Raw genomic sequence first — 23,291 nt, 5'->3', positions numbered from 1 at the left:
TATCCGGAAGTCGTTCACATCTTCGACGACGCGTCGCGACGCAAGGGACACCGCCGCACATCTTTTGTTTTTCGGGAGCATTGTCGGTGCTTCTCGTTCTGCATGGGACACACTACACGCACTATTTTAAAATTTGAGTGATCGTATCAGACGAGCGCTATAAATAAAAGGCGGCGATCTTGAGTCTGCTTCCGAAAACAGTGAGAGAGAACTCTTCGCAGGAGAACATGTGTTTTTATCGGGTGGTGATGGATCGAAGAAAGAGTTCGGCTCTCGCTCTGTACAGAAACTTGAAATGAGAGGACAAAAAACCGAAACTACGAGCTCTCTTTTTCCAGCCTCCCTGCTAAATAGTCTGTTGTCTGCTAGCTTCCAGTCTCTTCATGTTCAGGTCGATTCTATTCATCAGCTAATTTGTTCGTCATAGTCCACCAGCTGGAGCAATAGAAACATTTCATTGTTGAGCGATTTTTTTACCACGATGTCTCTCGCCTGCTCGACTCGTTCCGGATGCTCCGTTGTTCGATGAACGGGAACATACTCGAGAGAGACACGCTGACAAAAATCCTCCCTTTGTAATCTCTGATCTTGAGAGGCATCCGAGGATCATTCCTCTCTCGAGGAAGAACTTCGTCGAATTTCTCAAACAATCGAGTCAAAGTTGTTTTTGATTATCACTTGGCAGAAAGAATCGAGGGGCAGGGGAAGAGCTTCGAATTTCCATAGGCGAAGGTATCCTAGAGGAATTGCGAGAGACGAGGTGAGAGAAAATCGGATTGGAAGGGGCGCTTTTCCAGCTCAATCGTGGCCTGGAAGAAGCGATAGAGTTCATTCCGTTGCTGCAATAGGTCTCAGGTCAATCCAGATCGGAGTGTACTCAGTCTGGTCCTTAATAATCTCTGCCATCACTATCGAATCAGCAGCTTGTCGCGTTTCGTTCATCGGGTGTCGCGAACTAGCCGACGCGCATTGCAGACAGAGTTCTTCCGCTTGAGGGAGTTTTGCGATGGCATATCTCGTAGAGGCATGCGACGAATTCACGAAAGCTGATTCCTCGTTACGGAATATCCGTGGGCCAAGAATCGACGATATTGTCAGCTCGCATCGTCTACCTAAACTGACCGTCTCTGATGCCAAATGTACAGAGTTCTGAACGATGGGATATTGATTGGGAGATTTGGTACCTGAGGAAATTCTTCCCGCTTTCCGGAAGATTGAGCCGTCATGCGGCTCCGGGACCGCGGATGCCGATTGAAGCCATGACATGGAGGTTCCGTAGATCTGCATGCATTACACTTAGTTTGAAGGAACCCCTCTGAACACCACGGTTCCCGAAAGTATTTGTTCCTGCATTGTTTTTGTCGGGTCAAGTAAACTCTCCTCAGTCAGATGGCGGCTAACGAGAATGTAGTGCGATCGAGAGTTTAGATCCAATCATTGCATGTCCAGGTGCGGGGTACCTACCCTTAATCACTGAAATGAGCAGACACTCGCAAGCAGGAAAACCTGACTGACGATTCTGAAACCAAGCAACTGATCTCGAGTTCGTCCTCAGGAACGAGAAAAATGCATTTCCTTTTTCATTTCTCTTCTTCGAGCCCGCCGATCGTTCGGTGCGCCTGTTTCACCTTGAGGTCGCGCGAGGGAGGTGGTCTTCGTTGACGGGGCCTCCTCCGAGAGATGGAGCGCACCCGCCACCACAGCAGACTCATTTTCTTCCTAAAAATTTCGAGGTTCGCCTTTCGCTTTTCGGCTCCTCAACGAGGGAAGGAATCGTTAGTTTTTGCTGCGGGGGACCCCACTGGCAGAAGCAGCGTTCGAACCACCCCCGTCTGCAGAGCGTACTCTCTGGTTTTGGTTCAGGTTCAACGAGGAACAGGGGACGGACCGGCCACATGCTCCTGCACCAGCTGCTCCCGGCTAAATGAAGGACAACAAAATTTGTACATGCGATAGGACTTCAGGGGTAAATATACATCTTTACTCGCCGGCGAATCCTACGAGTTTGCATTTCGTTGATTCTAAATGAGCTGCGTGGTCGATTCTCCGATGGATTTTCGCGCTGACACACCTCAGCTCTCTTCCGTCTGATTAATCTGAGGCCGATGGGCCGAATCGGGGTATGTATATAAGAAGTTCTTGGCTGCTTCAGCTTGGCTTTAATACACGATCAGAATGAACATATTCACGAGTCGCTCCCTGGAATGCTCTTGACGACGAAAAAATCTCGAGAAACCTATAGAGGAGACCCTCGATTTTCTTCGACGCGGTAGAGTTTGGCTCCGTGGAGCGATATGATGCCCTGCAGATCAATATCGTTCTCACATGTCTTATCGCTACCACCTCCTCATTCCATCAAAGCTGGATATTGTGCTCTAATGGGGAATTATGATGCCATTACCGAGAATGCCGTCGTCTTCTCGTTGTTTCTGGGTGTTTCGAGGTGTTCGTTTCAGAGCGTGAACTCGACGAAGATTGAGGAGTTCCTGCTCAGCAGGTGGCGCGATCCGAGGAAGGTACATCGCCTCATCGATGGCCATTTCTGATCTGCTTGCAGACTCCTAAGCGTACAGTCCTCACATTGCAGTCCTCCGGACTGCCAGAAGCGTCATCTTTCTATGTCTTCCGTCACATGGTTTCCATTGACAGAATCAGCGGTCGACGTCCACGACGTTATTCTCGACGATAGTACGGCTCTCTACGAGTGTCGAGTAGCTCCTCGCACACAAGCGTAGCAAAGTGGCTTAACTGCGCCTCTGTAGTTCCGCGAAGACCTCCCAGCTCCCAGTGTTTCTCGAGTTTCGCTGCAGGGATTCTGTATTGGACTCCATTGTGGGATAATGTTTGCAAACTCACATAGCGGAGAGAACTGACGACCGAGAAGACCGGTCCATCGGGAAAGTCTCAATGCACTCACTGCCCGCCTGTTCGCCCGCTCATTCTCTCGCTGACACTGATTCGAACCAAAATCCCTCCGACGGCTCTTCCGCGAACTTCTAGGGGCTCTAATAGCCCGTGGGAGGTCGGATGACACACACACACACATCGACTGCACTAACCTGTTCGAGAAAGTACAATATCTTATCGTGTCTAAGTAGCTCCGAGTTTTTCAACAACTCTCGGGGCTCTCTCGGGATCTCTGCCAGATATGCGCCAAAGGATTAAGAACTTCCTGAGAAACTCTGCCGGAGACTCTGCTAGAAGAATGATAGGCCTCTGGGGTAGCGAGACTCATTTACAGTTGATCCCTCGGAAATGAGTAACCAGGAAACGCATCAGGTTCTTCGTAATCCCCTATATCGTCCGTGACTTAATCGAAGCGTCTTGAGTGGTCTCAATCTTCAGCAGTCTTTTCCCTCCCAGAATGAATCGGGGGACCCCAGAAGGGACTGAGTTGGTGCGACGCGTTCATTGCACGGAGTAGAGATCACTCTAGGAGAGAGTAGTCTAAGCAGTCGTCGCGGATAAGCATCACCCGAAAGTCAATCTTGTTCAGATTGGACTATTTTGCCTCTGGTTGAAGTGTTGTTCAGCCGCTTCAAATGCAGCGCTGGACCACCAAGCTCGGCAGCTGGACGACATTCTTGAAATTTCAAAGTGCGAGCATTTCGTGGAGCGAACGACGAGCGCGCACAGCCTTTTCTGGCTTTCTCGCTTTGATAGAGGTGTGAACTACCGACAAATTATTGTGAGTTGCATTGTGATCCCTCCGTTGTTTGGTCGGATCCCTTTCGGGTCGCTGTTGCTTTCTTGCGCTCGAACTCTTGCGACGGACTGACGGACTGACGGACTGACGGACTGACGGACTGACGACTGACGGACTGACGGACTGACGGACTGACGGATCGACGGACTGACGAGCTGACGAGCTGAGCAGGCAGCAAGCCGGCGTGCTGTCCGGTCGGCCATTGTCGCCGCTCGTTGAGAGTCCAAACAGGAGCGATCGCGCACCATTCTCGACTTTCTTCGTCGTCGACGAAGTTCCTAGAACTGCTCAACTGAAGAACTCCGCTCCAGACTTCGGCGGCTACCTACCTGCGGACTGACTATTTGCTAGGGAACCAAGGGTTGCTTCTGCTGTCCATGGCCTAAGGGCAATCGAAATTCCTGGCGGGCATTTCTCAAAGAGCAACGGACGCACCGGCCGACGATCAGACCGACGGACGGACCGAACGAGGAGCTCATTGCCGGCACAAGTTGCGTCCGCTTATCCGGAGTGCAAACACGGCGGCCGACCGGTCGGACAGTCGGCCTTCCGTGAGCAGCCGTCACTCACAATAGCTATTGTCGTAGACGACGACCGCCACCACCACTACCACCAGAACCCCGGAATGAAGATGCCTGTGAAAGACTCAACGCGCGTTCATGAAGACGAGAGCCTCTCGAAGGTCCGCTACTGTGTCCCGTTTCACCCCACATCCCTTTGCCCGGCCGCCTCCGCCGTCGTAGTCGTCGTGTACGTCATTCAATGCAGGAAGCAAGCTCTTGAGGAAGAAACACAAATATCGAAGTGATCTGATGTTATCGAAACCTTCCTCATGTCACAAAGCAGAGAGTAGCCGACTGGGCTCGGAGCAACACATCGATGAGCGCCTTTGAAATCGCCGATTTCATTTCGAATAAAAATTGTTCCGCATGACTACGCCAGCCGTCCGAGGAATTTTCCTTCCTAGGTGTACGCTCGGGGATATTCCGTGGTACCTGTCGGATATCGTGGATGACAGCGAGCACGGGACAACGATCGTATAGTTCATAGTAGAGCTTATAGCATACTTTACTTACTCACAAGCAAACCGAAAGTAACAGTTCATTATCGTGTTTTCGTCCTCGGAACGACGACCTGATGCATGAGGTCATTCAATTGAGGGCCTTCTGCACGAGGTCGCGGCGGCGACCACTCGCAGAAGGCACACGCTCCTATTGAAAGCTATTTTTGAGCATTTGTTGATCGATCGCGCGTTCTCGAACACGCGTCTGAGGAGTGACAAGATTTGGCCGTGGCTTCGGAGCGTGTGCCTCTCCCAGATGAGAGTGCTAGGTATTCTGGATTTTTTCCCCCGCCGCGCTCCCAGCAGAGATCCATTCAATGATGTGGACGTAGTCGTGGAATTGTCGGAGGTCACACCCGTATCCGAGGGCCCGAACCGAAGCTAGACGACCATGGTCTCATCGACAGAAAGCGGAGCGCGACACCATCTCCGAACTACACGAATCTCCAGTGGACGTGGCGAGTGCCATGTTTGTGTCTTCAGGTGTCCTTTTTGCTCAAAAAGTGAAGGTCACCTCGGTGTCCTTGATCAGCTTCGGCCAATGGCTCAGGGTCGTTCCTGCGCTCAGACATCTGGCCTAGCTGGTAATCCAAGCCTGGACGGCAACTACATGATCAATGAAATGCGGATGCCGATGTACAACAAGAACTCGGCTCAGACAATACTTTCGATCGCGTTAGAAACAGATTCGTTTGCAGTGCGGCGGCTGCTCCAGATCTAGGTCATTTCGAATTCCCTTCGAACAAACTTGGCCACTCGCATCTCAACGGATCCGATGGCAACGTCTGCAACACCTCTTTTAGAAGCGTTCGCGATTCACCGCAAGCTGAGAAAGTCTGTGGGGATGAGTTTTGTTCTTCGAAATATTCAGTGTGAAGTTTCCGCGTCGGAGCATTTAGTGGCTTCGGCAGGGAAACTGATAGCGCTCAGCGCATATCTTTTCATCGGATAGAATCGTTCCGCACCAAGTCGATTATTCCTCACTATCAGAGAAGCAATTTTCATTGTTTTTATTTGCGAAGCTTTCGGCATACATAGCTGTAGATCGGGAACCTCAATCGGTGCGTAGAACGTCTCGGAACTTCGCTACCGCGCAATGCCTGCTCAAATAGATGAGCGTCCGATGGCGTGGATTTGTCCAGGCTCCATTCCTGCCCCTCGAGCTCGAGCAGGATACGTGGGAAACTACCCTTCGTTTGCCGGACTCGCCTTCCCCTTATCATATGATCCTTCTCATATCGATTATACTAATAGATGGATGTCTGTCAAAGGGGAAGTCGCGAAAATATCGCGGAGTCCGTAGATCCAAAGCGCTTTAGAGGTGTAGGGAGAAGGTACAACTCGTAGGGCAATCAAGGAGATTCCCTATGAGGGCTACCCTGATTTCGAGCGACCACTCATCGGCCGTCCCATGGAATATCCCTTCACCGAAGGGGAGCGTTCGCCTGAGACGGATCATTGATCACTGCGTCACAACTCGTTGCTAGACTGCGTTTTTTCAAGAAATATGCATGCAGTTCTGCGTTGAAAACAGGCGGGAAGGGCACAAGCACTGACCAGCCAGCGAGAAAAGTCGAAATTCCCTGTCTCGGAAATAAAGCTCAACCAATTTCATTTCACGAAGACTCAACACATCCATTGCAGGACATCGAACGGTTCATTATTTGTCGAAATCTGGGACGTTCGGCGCTGTGGAAGATGATCGCGGATATATTGTTCGCGATTCTGGTCGGTAGTTTGGCGTGGATCGATTCGGTAAACCCCAAGATACCCTTTTCAATTTCGATAAGCGAACTGCTCTAATTGACGGTATCCAACCGTTCGGCCTGACTCATGCCAAAGGCTGCGATCTTCACTGATCCACATCGCAAAACCCTTGGGATATGCTCTTCGACGGCGATACTCTCGAACTGTGAATTCCGGTCGGAGAACCCTCGGGATCTGCATTTTCATGCAAAATATGCGTTCACCTTGCCTTACTCGGAAGGAGTCCACAACGTCTGAGTGAGTTTCTTTCTTCCAATTTATTTGATGTGAAAATCGAGTCCAGCTTCAGTCAGCCGATCGATCTGATTTCTACTACCAACAAATATGTTACAATATTAGATTCTGATATTCAGAGATTAGGGCGTGATAATTAACGGACGTCGGAATGTATCGGAGCTCGTCTAATTCTCATCTTTAAGTCTCCTATAGAATCGTCGAGCTCACCAAACGAGTCAGGCTTCTATAGGATGAAAACCGCATCCCGAGACGGAGAGTATAGGGAGCTTCGAAGGCCAGAGAGTTCTACGAAGTTTTCCCCAGAAAAACGTCGTGGAGAATTGAGCAGCAAGAGATTCCAAATCCTAAGTACCGATGACGCACAAGAATGCCTCGTGTATGAAATTTTCTTAATAGGTGTTATTGATGGTCCGATACACGGATATTTACACTAGTTACAGGGTCTGGCGTGGTGGATCGAGTTCTCAACATCGAAAACGTTTCGATTGGGGGGATCAATATATTAGGAACAACGAAACAGTCTGGAGTCAACTATACGGAGACTCGACCCGGTCGTACTAATGTCGGCCAGTTGCAAGTCGGACGCGGATGCACAGATATTGGTATCGCCTCACCGGCTGACTGCGCGGCGCATCGGGGCGACGAGTTCTCTAATGTTAAGTCAAGCCTGATATTTACATGCACCAGCCAGTTTCCGCGGAGCAGCTGGCTCGAGCATTATTCAGCTTGTGTTTCTCGATCGCATTCTTTCGTTCAGATTCGTATCGCAACGTACATTCCAAACTATCTATCTCGAGCTCGACTTCTATATGACGACCCACAAGGCACTGTACGGCGACTCTGCAAGCACGGAGGTGATTTTCCTTATCCCCGGAGAACATCTGTTGCAGGTACGCTTGTATTGGCGGGCGGATGGACTCTATTTCCGGGAGTATGGAATGATTTCAGATACTGGATTTCCGCTTCCAACACCTAATCACTAGGAAGCCGTTCGGATTACAAAAGACGAATTTATCCTCGGATTAATTGACGCCGGTGTCGAGTCCGAAAGTTTGTCTCATAACTTCATACGTGGAGAATGAGACCGCGACCATGGGGACGGCACGGAAGTAGTTCGCACTCATACCCCGGTAGAGTCCCTTCACGACTCCATGTTCCTTCCATGTGAGCATCAGAGCTTGGACCAGGCCGACGCTGAAAATACAATAACTCGTGAGCTTCATGAGAAAATCTGAATAATGATGAAGGAACAATGGAGAGGTAGGTATTAAGAGAAATCAACAATGAGAAACATCGGAAAGACCTCTGCGGTAGTTAGGAAGCAGCGGACTGTCGAGAAAATTTCATTTGACTAAGGTAAATAATCTTGTCACTGAGGGATTTACGCACTTATACTTATTCATTTCAGTGTACATCAGGCTGAGCTGCATTCGCCGACGTGCTACATCCATTGGATAACTGACAGTCTGCGCGATGGCTCCGGCAACGCCACCACAGACCAGTTTCCCGGGCACGTTTAGCTGCATTCCTCCTGAATTGTTTTCGTTTATTTGCGCAAAGATTATGGGTAGGCGTTGCAGCAGCACGGCCTTCATCTGCTCGAATACGTAGAAATTGATACCGGCGTACGGCACCATCCCGATAAGCGTAGGTGAAAGTCCGCGGTACAGCGCAAGGATGCCCCCTTCCTGCAGATAGGAGACACTTTCGTATTACGCCTTCTCGACCAAGGCTAGACGAAAACAGAAGCGGGATTCGAGCGCTCATCGGAACTTCCAGGGGGCTTTTTTAGTTTCTCGCACGGTTTTCTGTTCTGTTAATAATCTTCATGCCTCTCCTCTTTGAAGGCAATCCCTCAGACCTCGTGCCATCGCCTGACAGTGTCGCCGATCATGGTATAGCCGTATGCGCGGGAGGGAATTATTGCGCGAGGTTACTTCCCGACTTGTTGGAATTCTCTTGTCAACACTCCAGGCGCTCGTTCCAACCTTGACAACATTTGTTTGACGAAAATTGTTTGTCGGAAAACATCTCTAGGATGTATTGACATATATCTCTGCGGGATCGCTGTGAGACTTCGAGCGGCACATAGAATCTATAGTGTCGAAATATCGAGCGAAAATGATTCCATCATTTGCGGGGGAAGTCCGGCATCTCAGCCACCCTGGCGATTCACCGAAGAGGGGAACGTGTGCTTGGGAGAAACGGAGAATGCGGGGAAGAGAGATGCGCTGATTCCATGATGGGAGCGCGGAAAGAGCTAGAAAATCGGGGATGTGTCATCCAAACTCACTTTACGGCATATCGAGACCACTGTGTCGAGTATCCCAGAGTAGACGTGCTGCCCGTTCACCTGAAAAGCGAGTCTTGCGCGAACCATGTCCAAAGGATAGGTCGCAAGAACCGCTGTGACCCCGGCAGCGGACCCGGCCAAAAATTTGCTCACATGGGCATTGTAACGACCTGAAAGGGATGGAGAATCAATCACCATAGAATCGACGAGATCTGATGAGGCCATCGTTTCACGGTATGGTATGATAAGATATTCGAGCACCTCAGAGAAGCCCGGTCTTACCCAGAGCAGATTCTTTGAAAACGGTCTTGTACGTCTCGAAAGACACGAACTGTACCGCTGCGTAGGGGAATATGCGCACCATCATCGCACCGTTGCCTTTATACAGACCGATGAAGCCTTCCTTGGAAACGATGCCTCGGAGTCCGCTCAGAACTCCGAGATTCTTATAGTGCGAGTTGTGAGCCTGGAGGAGTATCTTGATCCGATCAAGGGGAGCCACGGAAGTTTTCGAAAACATTCCCGCAACACCTGTAAAAGATTCGGATCCGTGATCTCATGAATGAAATCGTCGGTTACCCCCGCGTCGCGCCACGGGGATCCCGTTGCCTCTCGTGGAAATAACACTCCCCGTAATCTTCCGGATCCTTCCGCGAATCGGGGGCTATCCCAATCCGATCCGAACTGTGCATCATCATTCTAAATAATGCTCCCCGTGTTTCCTCCTTGCAGCCGAGGGTGCGAACGCGAAGGTAGAATCCTAAATATTTCCGATAGCTGTGTTTATATAGGCACCCGGACTCCCGATGAGGACTTCTCAACAGCTTCCGGAGCGAGTTTTGTAGATATCAACCACCTGTCACGCACCGAACAGGACGGTCTGAACTATACAGACTATGCCCTCTAAAGTTCACATAAGGTGAACTTCTTCAGATAGAGCAAGGTGTGATAGCATCGAATATGGGGAACGCTCGGGCGGTTTTTGTATCTAGATAGATCCGCTGTAGAATCTACGCGTCCGATATCTCCTCGGATTCCTTCCTACTCGGATTCAAACTTAGGGAAAAAATCGTATTTGACTGTTGGCTGGCGCGTCCACGCGGCCACGGAGACCATCGGGATTTCACCATCGAAACTAGAACTTCCCTCGAAGGCCGCAATCGAAAAGATGGCGAGGGGTGCGTTGTCTTCCAGCTTTTTACGAGCAGTGTCAGGTAACTTGGAGTTTTGTCTCGCGTATCTCCCAAAGCCCGAAAAAAAGCAGAGCGGGCAGTTTCGTTGAACGATCCATAATCGGCCCCGTTCCACCGTATGGGGAGAGAAAGACAAGCGAAAGTGTGCCAAGCGCCGAGCAAAATTCTCTTTCCGATTCGGAAGGAAGTGTTTCCCTTATCTGTCACCGACTGGCCAGCTGCTCGGCCGTACACGTAGAGCCATCGTCTGGCCGTCTGTCTGTCGGTCGGTCTGCGAGTCAGTCAGTCGGCCGACCGACCCACCAAGCAAGCAAGTGAACGATCGACGGATCGGCAGGCCGACCCACCGATTGCGTGAATGTACCGCCAGCGAAAGATCACGCTATCGAGCGCGTTCGTCCTCCCCACTGCGCGTCGCGACGCGGTGTCAAGAATAAGAATGGGTGCACAATAAGGAGCACCTTTGTCGGCAATTACCGCATCGGTTCGTAGTTGGATGTATCGATTCGGAAGTCAGAGCGGCCTCATCAGTGTCCAAAAAAATTGCCAACTTAGCATTCCGAGACAGTCATCGTCTCCTGCCCCCAATATCGGAATCAATGAGTCGTGGATCCGCTGACGACATAATCCACAAACACTCACATCAGCTCATGTTTATTCGGATCAGCTGATTGCTCCAGCGTGATAGCCGAGAAAACCTATCAGTGATGTTCGTAAGCTTCGGGAATTCGGGGAGCTTCGGAGATTATTCGCACGCGATCCTCAGAATATGTCTCTGTGGAAGCGCCGCGACGAAAACGAAATATCCGTCCGATACCTAGCGCGGGTCGACGATTATCGAATCCATTTGAGGAGGGAGGCTCCCGAGATTACTTGATCAGAATCTCGTCCCTCGAAATCGTAGGTCCGAAAACCGAGTGTTCTCTCCCTGGGAATTCTTAAAACTTCTGACGCCCGGTTCCGAAAGGAACTCGGGCACCCATCGCAGCTTTTAAAAAGGGCGTGGAAAATCCGCTTGACGATGACGACATCACCACCGCCCTGAGCGCTCTGGTTGACTTTGAGAATTTCAGTCGGGAGAAACGAGAATCCTTTGTAGAAAATTGAAAAGGATCCTAGGGTCGCATTCCACGATCCGCTCCGATAGCGGGAACTGACGATATAGAAGAGAATGCCAAGAGACTCAGATTCTACATTTTTTCTGGAGCTTCCTGATCCTACCAGAGAGAGAGAGATGGGAAAGTCTTCACACTGGAGATAGACTAGCCGTGTACATCGAAATCCAAGGGGCTGAGGACGGCTATAGTCGAATCCAGACTTCCCGAAAGTCGCTATTTCCGCCCCCGGGAGACGACGATTCAGAGAGAGAGCGGACGGAGACTCCCTCTGAGCATGACGATGCACGCATCCACGAGGATTTCCCATGTCTGCGACAGGATCCCGGCTCAAGAGACAACGCGGAGCGATGAACGCAAGTTTCCTACGTGTTTTCGAAGTTTTTTCTAAGTGAACGATCGTAGGACATCGACTCCTCAACGAGCCCCGTGGGGGATAAATCGGGCTGGCTTTGCGTAAGCGTCGTTTTTCGCGGAAAACTTCCGTCGTGTCTCGACCACCAAAAAGAATAGCGAAATCCCTAATACCGCTGTAGACCGGGCATCGCTTCCGCCGCCGTCGACAACTGGTATCTGCCAGTGTGCGTTATCATTAAACGCCACGAGCTGGTGGTAACGCTTTCCGGTTTCCCCGCAGACAAAGAGAATATACCTCTACCACCAGACTGGCAGACGACAACACTTAGATTTGTGGTTTAATTCCGAAACCGCGTACTAACCTCCGGCAACGAAGTTCTTCACGACGTCGGTAGACATATCCTTTGCGCGCACCTCTTATTCACGAGTTCGGCTTACACAAACGATTCGGACTTCCTCGCAGTCCTCGATGGATGAGAAATTCGCGAGAGTCACCACAAGACGTGAGTTGTCTTCAGAGGAACGTTAGCAAAAAGAAGCGAGAAGTTTGTTACACGACTGCCTTGCCCAGCTGAAACACGGTCAACACCGGCCGCCGGGTCACAGCTCCCTCCTCACTAGCTCGATGGCTGGATGGCTGACGGGCGGGCGGACCGACGGACGGGGAGAAGTCTACACTCCCTCTCCTCCTTATCCGTTAACAGCAACCGTGAAGACAGCAGCTATAGCAGCCGAAACTTCGTAAGCATGCAACGAAGAGGGTACCTTAGCAGCAGCGACAGATATCCATTCGGTGGTATCAACATCGATAAACGATCCGTTCCAACGTTCGTTGAGGACTCCGAAGACGGCTTCGGAGGAGTTTTGATCGCGCAAGGGACCTTGAGTCGACAACAGTCCAATGTGCGAGGTCGTTCGAGAGATTTCGTCCGCTGGCTGCTCGGTTGGCTGGCTCGGTCCTGCCGTCAATGCCTCCGATCTCACGGCAGAATCTGATCTAGACAGCAATCATGGGGCCAACTGTTCCGAGCCGGTGCAACTCCTCGAAGCACGTGCTCGGAGGAGAGAAGTTCCTTGAGTTGTTATTGAAGAGAAAGCCTTGGTAGCTCGTTTCGCCGGCTGGAACCGGTGCTCCGGCTGGTCCGACCGCCGGAATGAATCGCCACTCTCTCTTCCTAGTCACTCGGAGCTCACTTCTCGGCGATGGCTCCTGTCATTCAAGCGCGACCCATCACACAGTAGCAGTCTCGTCGCGCTTACCCACGCACTTGGTGTTTACAAACATCGACCAGCTGTAGATCTCTCCGGTCCACGCTGCTGTGGTGTTATAGAGGCTTCTCCCATCTCATGGCTCACCTGTTGATCATTGAATCACAGAATTCTCATGCTCAAGCACTCCGTGTCGTGGAGCAAGGAGGGACGGGCTCTGGGAATATGAGATATCGTGGAAGGAAATTCGTTCCGACTAAATCGGGCGTTCTGACCTATCGATATTGGTCGCGAGGTCAGCGGAAATGGAATGCGGTTTCGTGAGTCCTGAGATCAGATTGCGGTTCATCTCATGAGCTGTCTGAGAGACATACAGTGTGCGGCATCGTAAATGACCCGACTACGAATGCCTGTAAGAATTTTACCGGACGAGACCACGAAGGTCTGTTTGCGCCAAAATTCAAATATTCCCTCGCCGTTCCATATGGGCTTAGTCCGGTTCCGGTAGCTCGCCGTTGCGGGAATCACAGCCTGCGGGAAACAACGAAAATTCCAAAACCTATAGGAAGACCTTAGTCCTATGTGTCCCATGTCCCATAGGCTCAGACGAATTTCCTCTGTTTCCGGTCGCCAAAATCTCACCATGCATATGAAATGGCAAGGGAATATTCGAATTTCGGCATAAACAGACCTCCGTAATCTCGTCTGGAAAAATTCTTGCGGGCATTCGTAATCGGGTCATTTACGATGCCACACCCTGTAGTTCGAAACTGTAACGCTCTGGTCTACTCCACTCCTTAGTTCGGATCGACGAGTTCTTTCTGCATAGTCTCACGAGGACGATTTTCGGGTCCCATAACCCGATCTTCACTCGGCGATAATTCTCTGAGTAGGAAGAAGCCCATTTTCTGCTATTCTCGAGACTTTCTCTGACTCATCGTCTTAGTGTGGTCTATTCAAGATCGAACACGCCAAGTTGCGTGTCGAGGATGCGCGTTTACTTCATTTTTGAACTGCAGCGCACCGGCTGGAATTTCACATCGAGTAATCCGAGAACTAATGAGTCAGTCAGAGAGCGGATCTTGTCTCGAGCCGCACTAGTGGTTGGGTACGGGATGCACAGTCTTGTCCATAACTTTGAGGAGGCAGGCTTGATGGATATTCATGCTAATATCGCTGAAGCGCTGCCGCCGAAGGGATTCCGATAATTTATCTCATGGTTCCGACCGTGATCCGTGATAGATCATAAGTCATAGTATTAAGCCGCTTTATGTCACGCCGCTGATGGAGCCGAGCTCTGCTGTCGGAAGAATTAGAACACCGATGCCTGGCTAGTTATTCGAGCTCAATTGGAAGTATTCCGTCTATACATGATGGAAGACGAATTACTGGTGCGGGGAGCGAAGTTGGTCGGTCACTCGAGGGAGCCGATCCGAGACAGCCCGAAATCAGTTAGTCCTCTGAGCACCATCACCATGTCTCCAATGAAGCGGCAGCTTCGGGGGGAATCCTTGGAAATCAGTCCGCGTCTGATTAGAGAGATCCCCGAGAGCACAGTCGTGGAGAAGTCGGCTCCACAAGGAGGAAGAACCAACAGTTCGTCAGCTTCCAGAGGGTACAGTACGTTCGATATTAGGTCTAAAAATCTATCCAATGCGATTTATTCCGATGAGAAACATGAGAAAGGTTCCCTTAGAGTCTCCACAGACTGCTTCCGAGCAACATCCGTTCCTGGAAACGGCTCTACCCGCCTCCCGATAAGAATTCCACCGACCAAATAACCCGAGCTGCGATACGAAGTCTCTGACTGAGCTTTGGGCTCGGTACCCATGTGCTCGGAATACCATGCTATCCTGATTATCAAGACCGATAAACCTTTCCAGAGTACGACGGTTCTTTATCGCGACGACGTGCCTACTCGGTTCTTTGAACGTGATCCTCCTCTTGGAGCTGATCCGCGTCCTATGCTCCGGTCGGAGGTGAACCTTCGCTCAGACCCTCCGTAGATTTTTCCCGCCGAGAAGCGCAAAAAGACTCAAGTACTTTCTACATCTACGTTCGCCCGCTTTTGCAGAGCTTCCGAAGGCAGCATCCTGATATGATACACGGACCTAGAAAGCCAATAGATCCCGCAAGGTACACAAAGTGCGAGGAGAACCAAAAACATTCCGTCATAAGAGCCGCGTACGTCTCTGAAGTAGCCGTCGAGCAGAGGCCTGAAGCACGTCACGATGCCACACGCCATGAGGGAAGCCCCCAAGCTCTCCGTGAAACGTGAGATCCCGAAGTCGTTCACCAAGAGAACTGGGATGAGCGACACGAGGGCACCGTTGCAACCTCCAACCAGGACGGACAAGACGAGAAGAGACGGTAACGTCGAGCTGGTGACCCAGAAAATTAGAGAGGTTGCCTGTGAACAGAATTCTTCCCTAAGCTGTGAGCTTGAAGTGCTTCCCACCTCAGAGATCGGCTCGGGATTCGGGATTCACCTCCACTAGGAACGAAGCGGCGAACAGGACCTGCCAGGAGATCAGTTTGCCATCTATCAAAATGCCCGACATTATCCGCATCATCAGGTCACCAACGGCACAAAAAGGAAGTACGAGGAGGGCGGAAGTCTCCTCTATGCCTGAAAGAGCAAAGTAACGTTGTCAGCGATTCGGGATAGATCGAAAATGGGTTGCCTATCGTCGACTCATAGCCAGTCCGTATAGGGACCTTCCGCTTCTCGGTGGACGAGGAGGCCTGCCTTGAGGATAGTGTAACTTGCCTTGGTCGCGTGCGTGGTCGAAAACGATCATCAAGAACGTATTGTTGGCATTGTATATAACAATTATACAGAAGACATCCATGATGAATTTCCCGCTCAACATGTAATGAGAGGAATTCTCCATCGTTGACGTCTCAGAGGTGTCACGGGGATCAACCAACTCCTGCTCTTCGACTGTGCATGGAAACGATCGAGTTAGGCAATAGAACTTAGGGGAATCCCATCAAGCAGCTCCCCCCTGCTGTGGTCGGGACCCACCCTGAGTGGCGGAACGGACTTTCTCCCGCTCTTCCATCTCGTCCAGGAACCATTGAGGCGATTTGAGGAAGAGGGACAGGATCAAGCTGGTCAGACTCGCGACACTTAGTAGCGGCATTGTCATTCGGATACCCAATTCATTGATGAGTTTTTGTAAAATGTTTGGAGCGAAGGTCGTCGTTCCCGATGAGATCGTGGAGGCCAGCCCCGTGGCCGCCGTTCTGCAAGGGAGACTTGCCGTTTTTTAAGGGCGTCGTTCCTACTCTTCTGAAAATTAGGAAGCATGCCGAAGGAAGCGTCTGTTTCCCTCAAGAATTATTCTCTGAATCGCTGCGCCACCTTTTGGTTCTGAAGTGCTGCATGAAAATCAATGTTGAGTACATGTAGACTCCCGAGATCGCAAATCCTTGGAACACAAAGGAAATCGAGAAATGGAAGACACTGCCAGCGAAGTAAGTCAGGCATTGCGAAATCGTGATGAGAGCTCCGGAAAATATCAGGAGTGAGGAAGCTGAGAAGCGCTTCTGAAGCAGCGGGAATATAGGTGCTGCAATGACAGTATGTTGTTCCTCTTGGTTACACGACTCACGAACATGATCGAGAGTGGAAAGTAGATTCGACTTCATCGACTGCATCAAGAGCTCGACGCAAAAATAGCTGACACTCACCGAATATTTGTGAAGAGGCAATGAACAATGTTAGTGGCCATGAAGCTTCTTTCCGAAGAATTTGCCATTTGTTCAGGAAGCCGACGAATACCACACCGGTGGTCTTCAAGCTAATCAATACTGGTATCTGTATGAAGCCCGCTAAAACAGCATTCTTCCAGGATTCACAAGAATCGGGTCCTGTAGCTTTCATTCCGACTCTGTGGTAGAACGAATCGCAAGTCAGGGAACACGTTCCCCCCTAAGGGTTTAGAAAGATACTGAATCATCAACACACCGGATCGAGGAAAGTTCCGTCGACGAAGAGAGAAGGCCGACAGATGTTCGGAGTTCTCGCAACTCCTCCGTGTCCGACGGCTGAGAGGTCAGCGCAGGAATGATTCGGCGATGAGAGGCTCTCGATCTTGTGCGTTCTCGATCCTCGCTGAAGAGATTCAAGCTCTAGCTCGGCCTAAGACTCGAGATGGTACCCTAAGCATCTTCGACCGATGGAACTGGGGAACAAATTTATGCTTGAGAAACAACTACCCGAATATCCTCTTTCTCAACTTGATCTGTCGGACGCCTATCGAGAGATCGAGGGCAACATCGAAGATGGGCTGGAATCGGAGCTTTCGCCGTTTTTGAAAATCTACGCTCCCAGAGATCGGATGCCCTCAGAACCAATGACTGCTCGGAAGCCACCTTAGCTCCCAGCCTCGACTAAGAGAGAGGGCCGGAAGTCTGCTCCGTCGTTCAATACCACAAGACCTTTGTCATCTTGGGAAATATCCGAGCCGGATCCTTATCTGGTTCTGCTCAAGGATCGATTGCACTTTTGGTCCCATCCGTTCCAGTTGCCGAGCCGGTGCACAGCAATCAAACTCCCGGTTTCTCATTGAGCTCCCCCCGGCAGATCGCTACGCCGGGAGCACCGGAAGACAACCATCCCATCAAAGGATTCTTTCTGGACAAGACAGGGAGGACCGTCCCCGCTTCACTGAGGGAGACTGACTATATGATAGAGGATGCCGCTTTTTCGCGAAGTTTCCACCGGGCAACATGACTAGTGCCGTGGTGGTTGGCCATCCTGAAGGCATCACTGATCAGATGGGATGAATGCCGATACAGTTGAATGTGGCGAGTACCCCGGCATCTTGCCCAACTCAACGGTCGATTGTCTCGCTTCTCGACTCACCACGGTTTCTCGAGACCGTCCGACGACGATCCCAGCGGAAGCCGACCACCGATGAGCTCCCGAGTATTGTGCACTCAATCACATCAGCAAGGGTTCTCGTACAACCTCGAACACAGAGGCTATCAGAACGAGAAGGCTAACGCCCTTCGCGCTGGCGAGACTCTCTGCCAATGAAGTGTCATCGACTCGGCTGGTCATGCACAGCTGTTCGGAAGCGCGCGCTACTCTTCTGGAAGATCGGGCTAGGCTTCATCCTGTACGCATAGGTGTTTGGACGGCCGGAAATCGACAGATTCTTGAGCCTCAAGTGTGTCCATTCCGATCCGCATGATAAGATTGGGAAATTATTCGAAGAGGAACTGCTGTGGTGTCACCTGTCGAGACATTCATTACGGCGAGGATACTGTGAGATAGGCATACTCGTCGGGCTTCCGTAAATCCAGACTTTCTAGAGAGACCTGACCTCACGAAAGGATCCGAAGCCGAAACGATTCGAATTGATATCATTGACCATCGTCAGGGTTTATGTTCATTGCACTGGATCTCTCTGCAGATTCGTGACAGCAAGGACCGGGTCCCTTCAAGAAGGACTGGTTTGTATCAATGAGATGGTCGAGAGATTGGCGCATAAGATACGCGCGAATCAAAACGCGGATTTCCATCCGAGGAGTTCCGCTGCGCAATTCGACTCCGTTCCTTGGAGAACGAGAACCGGCTCCTGCGCTGGCCTTTCCGGCTGGCTCGCCCGAGAGAGTTCCAGTCGCGCGAGCGCCTTGTCGGAGTTCTTGCTCCGCTCCAGCATTCCGGACACTTGAGCTCATCGGACCCAGCTTGCCTTCGGGCAATAGACTCTCGACGGAGTAGCAGTTTCTCCGGCTAGACATCACCGAAATCTCTACCCAGAGTGACACTCTGGTGCCATCAAATTCAAGTGATCATCAAATTGAAACGGAAAGGAGAAGGACTCAGGGAATAACGCTATTCGGATTTCGATTCGCGATTGGACCCTTTTCCCAGGCATGTAACGCTCTTTGTTTCCGAATAGAATGTGACTCAACACTCTCATTTAAAGCAAAAGCCGGGCTGAGAAAACGCAGATATTTCGAGCGATCTGATGATGTTCCCGTCCAGCATGCGGATTGAATATACTCGCTTCTACGAGATCGCTCACAACAGCAACCTAAGAGTCAGCGTCGTGATGGACTTTGGTCGCAGTCCTGCCCTCGTTCGAGACGCGGGGCAGCATTAGAGCATCCCACTCCTCGGACGCGGGCTCCCACGGACACGTCCAGGCTCTTTGTGGGATTCTTGCTCCGCACTTCGGATTCCAAGAGCTCTGGCACTGTCGTCTCAGCTTTTTCAAATCGCCGACGATTTCAAAGGAATCGCAGGCTAGAACGTCTACTGACCGTCAACCGATTCAGCTCGAACAGGACTTGAACGTTCTCTCCCGTTATCGAATGACCGGCCATTACTCCATTCAAGATCAAGCCTTTTCGAAAAGGCTGAGCTATGAGGGCTCAGCTCCAAGGAGATCGCGAACTCGAACCGCTCTGCTTGGAGGGGATCGGTTTCATGGTTCTCGACTTCGCACATCATGATGGCTTGAGTTCCTCCCGAGTATCGCTGTGACAATATTTGACGCGCAGGCGGCCGTGGCTAGATCCCGCCAAGCTTCTGGTCGGGGAGCCGACCATCTTGTATGAGAGATCGTCCGGGAATATCTTTCTTCGAAGTCAGCCACAATCAACAATCGATGCACCATATCGCATGGAATACATTGGATAGCGGAAGAAGACATGGAGATGCTATCCCCTCTATCCGATTTGGCGTATCGATGGTTCAGCCAATCTGCCCATGTGTCGTCTTCGGCGGTCATTTCTCATATCATTCGTGCTTGCAGCGCAAACTGAATATTTCCGTCAGTGAATGGGCCCATCCGCGAGCCACTAATAGCTCTTGGTGCGACCATGCTAGGTGAGCAAGGTCAGCGAAGCTGATAAGCGCCTGATATCTTAGGTAAAGGACCATGAGACTGGATTCAACGAGGATGACGTGAGTGAGACCGAAACGCGCGCGAGTCCGAAGTTTAGAACGGCAATGCCTGACTCGAGTTCGACTCGGTGCTCAGCTCAACTTCGAGCAGCATCGATTCAGAAAACCTAATCCCGGAAAAATCGGAGTTCAAGCCAGGCTTAGGGACATCAACAGAACAAGGAGTTAGGCACTGCAAAGCTGTGCGCCGGATGGGCACGAGAAATATTCCCCCGAGCCCGAATTTCAAGGATGTAGGATTGGGACTTCGTTAGGATTCTTCCCTTAACGATTCTCGCACGAAAAGCCTGATGGAACACCGGTCATAATCGGACCATGACCCACAGCATTCTGTTGTGAGAGAAGGTCGCTTCCTTTTGAACGATTCAAGGGATCTCTCATTCATGTCGAATCGCTTCAAACAACCTCTGAGCTGGTACCGCTCCACTACTACTCGGGTAGATACGGATCTTGACTGGAGTCTTTCTGGGAATATCTAACAATAAGATGAACTGACCTGTCTCTGATCTTTCCTCTGGACTTCCCTCCCACAAGAATGGATTTTATGAGATTTCCATTATCTCCTTACACGGGGAGCAACTTTTGAAGACCGGAAGACTCTCCGAGCATCGCTGAGAGCGACTGAAACCGGACAGTTCACGCTATTCAGGCTCCGCTATCACGGAGTACGGCTCTCGATCGGTTTGTTCTTCGAAGCGCGGGAGCGATCATGCCCTTTCTTACAGCGTCCTGGATGGGTCTCTCCCGCGTCCTCGGCTCTTAACTTACCCTCGAAAATTTTGGTAATTCATTCCTCGAGAGACGCCTTCCGCAAGCGGGTCTAACGGACCGTCGCGTCGTAAAGCACCAGGACTACAGGGAAGCTTCGCACTCCTCTAAGGCTACGGCAGAAATACTCTGGGCATCATATCTCTCGTCTCTCCCCGATTCTCTCGATATCTGGGTCTGCCAGTGAAATTGAATGCCACGCACTCGACGAAATCTCCTTAGTGCTGCCTTCCGGTCGCATCCTTGCGCCAGCGCCGCTCTTTTGTCAATACAGTCGAACTGCGACTTACGAACGTGATCCGTTCTGGAGAACCATTCGTGAGTCGGAATATTCGCGGGCCGGAACAAAATTATTCTCGCGGAGCCATGCTGATGAGAACACCGCTCCCGAGGAGAGGGTCTTCGACGACTCGAATGAACGGGCTTTCATGCAAGAGAGATGAAGCTCATCGATCCTCTGTGAGAGCTGTGACCTCCGATACACCTCGAAACCGTTCGTGATTCCAATCCACGTTCGTAATCCGGATCAATTTCCTCCACAGCGGAACAATCGTCAGTGGAGTCGTCCGCTAGTTAGGCCTGACGCCAGTCGAGGTTCAAGGGTACCAGGCAGCACTGAAAGTCGACGACCGGCAAGCGTAGGGTTGAGGTCCGGACTGCAGAAATTCGCCGACCTCTGAGCTCTTGCAGCCTAGCGAAAGACGAATCGAGCGAAGCGAATCTCCCCCCCGGGCATCAACGGGGACTGCATTTCATGAAAGCTCGATGCGGCAGTCAATCGGAGCAGGTCTCCTCGCGCCACTCGAGGGCCGGGGAGCCTACTGGAATCCATCATCTTTCTCCGTGAACTGCGTACCTGAGTGAACAAAGAAGTTCGCCATTGATGGTCAAAGCTACGACAAAGGATGCGGAGCGGTGCTGACCGGGGCATCCCCAAGTACCCTCCGAGGAGAAATCTCTCGCTGAATTTGCTGAAAAACCGGGGAAATGGTCGAGTCTTCTGCGCAGCGAGCTGGGGATGGAAATAGGAGATAACCTGAAGATGGATGAGGTCGATGCGCCTGCCTCCGGCTAGAAATGTAGCTAAGGAGGAGCGTCTCCTGAGCTCGTAGAGCTCTTATCATCATATCGAGACTCGAGTCCTCAGTACCAATGGGCTCTTGAACGAGGGAGGGCTTATAATCACTGGATGTTTGAATTGAGTTCGAGATGCGAATGAGGATGCATTCACTGAAGGCGAAGAATATGCATGCGGGTATTTGGTTTTAGGAACCGTAGATCAACGGAGCTCGCTCTGGCGCATATTTGGCACGACATCATAGGCACGGTGCACGAACGATGGTAAGAGCTTCGTTCTCGAAGTTTTTCTCCATGTGGCGGCCGTTTTCAATTGTCTTCAGCACTCAATTTCTCCCCGAATGCTCTCGGGTCCGGGCTTTTTCGACGGGGTCATTCGATGGTTCGAGTCATATCTGGCATCGCGGACTCAGTCTATGAAAGTGAGGCGTTATTGAGTCCTCGATAAGCTAGGTCGACCTGGGCATGCCGCAGCGCTTTGTCCTAGGTCCCTCCATCATCGTCATCGATCGAAACTCTGGCTCACTAGAATATTCGAAGACACATCTTCGGGGCTGGTGGCATATGCATATGACACTACATTTATATTTCCGGTCAGCGTGGCCAATCTGGAGGGCGACACAATGTCGAGAGGGTTGTTGAGACCTTTCGTACTCTTGGTCTGGGGGTCAATGCCGGCAAGACCAAGCTCGTGCTTTTTCGCTCCACCAGCAGAGAGATCGAGGTTCCTGCTGTCAGGTTGAGAGATACTGCCTTCGAGATCTCCAGCTCTGCTAGATGCTTGGGCTTGACTCTTCCGGCGGATCTTAGTTGGCGCTCCCACCTACACCATTCCCAGTTGTTAGTTGTTACTCGATCGTTGCTGCAATCCGTCGATTCAGACAGCTGGGCATCCCGATCGGTGGTCTCATCGGTGCCTACAGGGCTATCTTCGTTCCGTTCTTGTTCCACGGAATTTCGGTGGGGGCGGAGCTTATGAGATGGTCCTGCGTCGTGTACAGGTCAATCATAATAATCCTATTCGAGCTGTTTTCCACAAACGGCGCTGTGAATCGATGGGCCACCTATATAGGTAATATGGACTCCTGAATGCGCAGGAGATTCACCGGACTTTGGTGGCGGATCTTCTGGCATTCAAGACGCCAAGGTGAGTCATCCCAGGTGACGTAGCCTTCCCGCTGAGACTGTTCGGGAAGCGTTTTTCCGTCGACCCTCGTCCTTTGCGGTACCACTCGCCCGGCGTGTCTTCCACCACCATGCTGTGGCTTATCGCATGCCGACGCTCTGGAGTGGCCTACCTCAGGAGATCCGTCGTCTGCACTCGATCAAGGAGTTCAGCAAGGAGTTCAATAAGACATTTCTGATGTAGATATACTGATACAATCATGTACTGCTAAGATTATAGAGAGTTCAAGCGGATGCGGCCACCTTGTGTTGAAACTGTGTGATGTACCCGCAGCTCCTGAAAGACCGCTCTTTAAAATCGAGAATTGAAGTTAGATATGGGTATGTTCATATTCACCCAATATTCGGGGATAAATTCAAATCTACTAGATATTTGAGTATAATTCATACTCG

At 51.0% G+C, this 23,291-nt stretch overlaps 2 protein-coding genes across 2 annotated transcripts; both read right to left on the bottom strand.

Moving 5' to 3' along the window:
* Positions 1 to 6,780: 6,780 nt before the first annotated feature.
* LOC100897303 (graves disease carrier protein homolog) lies at positions 6,781 to 12,766 on the bottom strand. The gene is made up of 6 exons (XM_003743249.2): positions 12,497 to 12,766; positions 12,094 to 12,243; positions 9,349 to 9,597; positions 9,067 to 9,236; positions 8,163 to 8,461; positions 6,781 to 7,967 (listed from the first exon to the last, which is right to left on the bottom strand). The coding sequence occupies exons 2-6, from the start codon at positions 12,128 to 12,130 to the stop codon at positions 7,796 to 7,798; spliced, it is 927 nt and encodes a 308-aa protein (XP_003743297.1). The 5' UTR covers positions 12,131 to 12,243; positions 12,497 to 12,766; the 3' UTR covers positions 6,781 to 7,795.
* Positions 12,767 to 14,695: 1,929 nt separating this feature from the next.
* Positions 14,696 to 20,567, bottom strand: LOC100907662 (monocarboxylate transporter 13). Its single transcript, XM_018639541.2, has 8 exons — positions 20,365 to 20,567; positions 16,914 to 17,130; positions 16,637 to 16,836; positions 16,308 to 16,515; positions 15,969 to 16,189; positions 15,711 to 15,884; positions 15,430 to 15,569; positions 14,696 to 15,350 (listed from the first exon to the last, which is right to left on the bottom strand). Exons 3-8 carry the CDS (start codon positions 16,827 to 16,829, stop codon positions 14,976 to 14,978), a joined length of 1,311 nt encoding a protein of 436 aa, XP_018495057.2. The 5' UTR covers positions 16,830 to 16,836; positions 16,914 to 17,130; positions 20,365 to 20,567; the 3' UTR covers positions 14,696 to 14,975.
* Positions 20,568 to 23,291: the final 2,724 nt, after the last annotated feature.

This window comes from Galendromus occidentalis, unplaced genomic scaffold (assembly GCF_000255335.2).
Source record: "Galendromus occidentalis unplaced genomic scaffold, Mocc_1.1 scf7180000077442, whole genome shotgun sequence".
In the NCBI taxonomy this organism is placed as follows: domain Eukaryota; kingdom Metazoa; phylum Arthropoda; class Arachnida; order Mesostigmata; family Phytoseiidae; genus Galendromus; species Galendromus occidentalis.
This window is presented reverse-complemented; position numbering and strand designations above follow the sequence as displayed.

Excerpts from the sequence above, each read along its gene's own strand:
- LOC100897303 (XM_003743249.2), bottom strand. The coding sequence starts at position 12,130 with ATGTCTACCGACGTCGTGAAGAACTTCGTTGCCGGAG. Across the intron at positions 9,598-12,093 it reads GAAGAACTTCGTTGCCGGAG|GTGTTGCGGGAATGTTTTCG; the intron begins GTTAGTACGCGG and ends AATCTTTTACAG. Across the intron at positions 9,237-9,348 it reads TTTCAAAGAATCTGCTCTGG|GTCGTTACAATGCCCATGTG; the intron begins GTAAGACCGGGC and ends CATCCCTTTCAG.
- LOC100907662 (XM_018639541.2), bottom strand. The coding sequence starts at position 16,829 with ATGAAAGCTACAGGACCCGATTCTTGTGAATCCTGGAAGAATGCTGTT. Across the intron at positions 16,516-16,636 it reads TGCCTCTTCACAAATATTCG|CACCTATATTCCCGCTGCTT; the intron begins GTGAGTGTCAGC and ends CTGTCATTGCAG. Across the intron at positions 15,885-15,968 it reads AGTCCGTTCCGCCACTCAGG|TCGAAGAGCAGGAGTTGGTT; the intron begins GTGGGTCCCGAC and ends TTCCATGCACAG.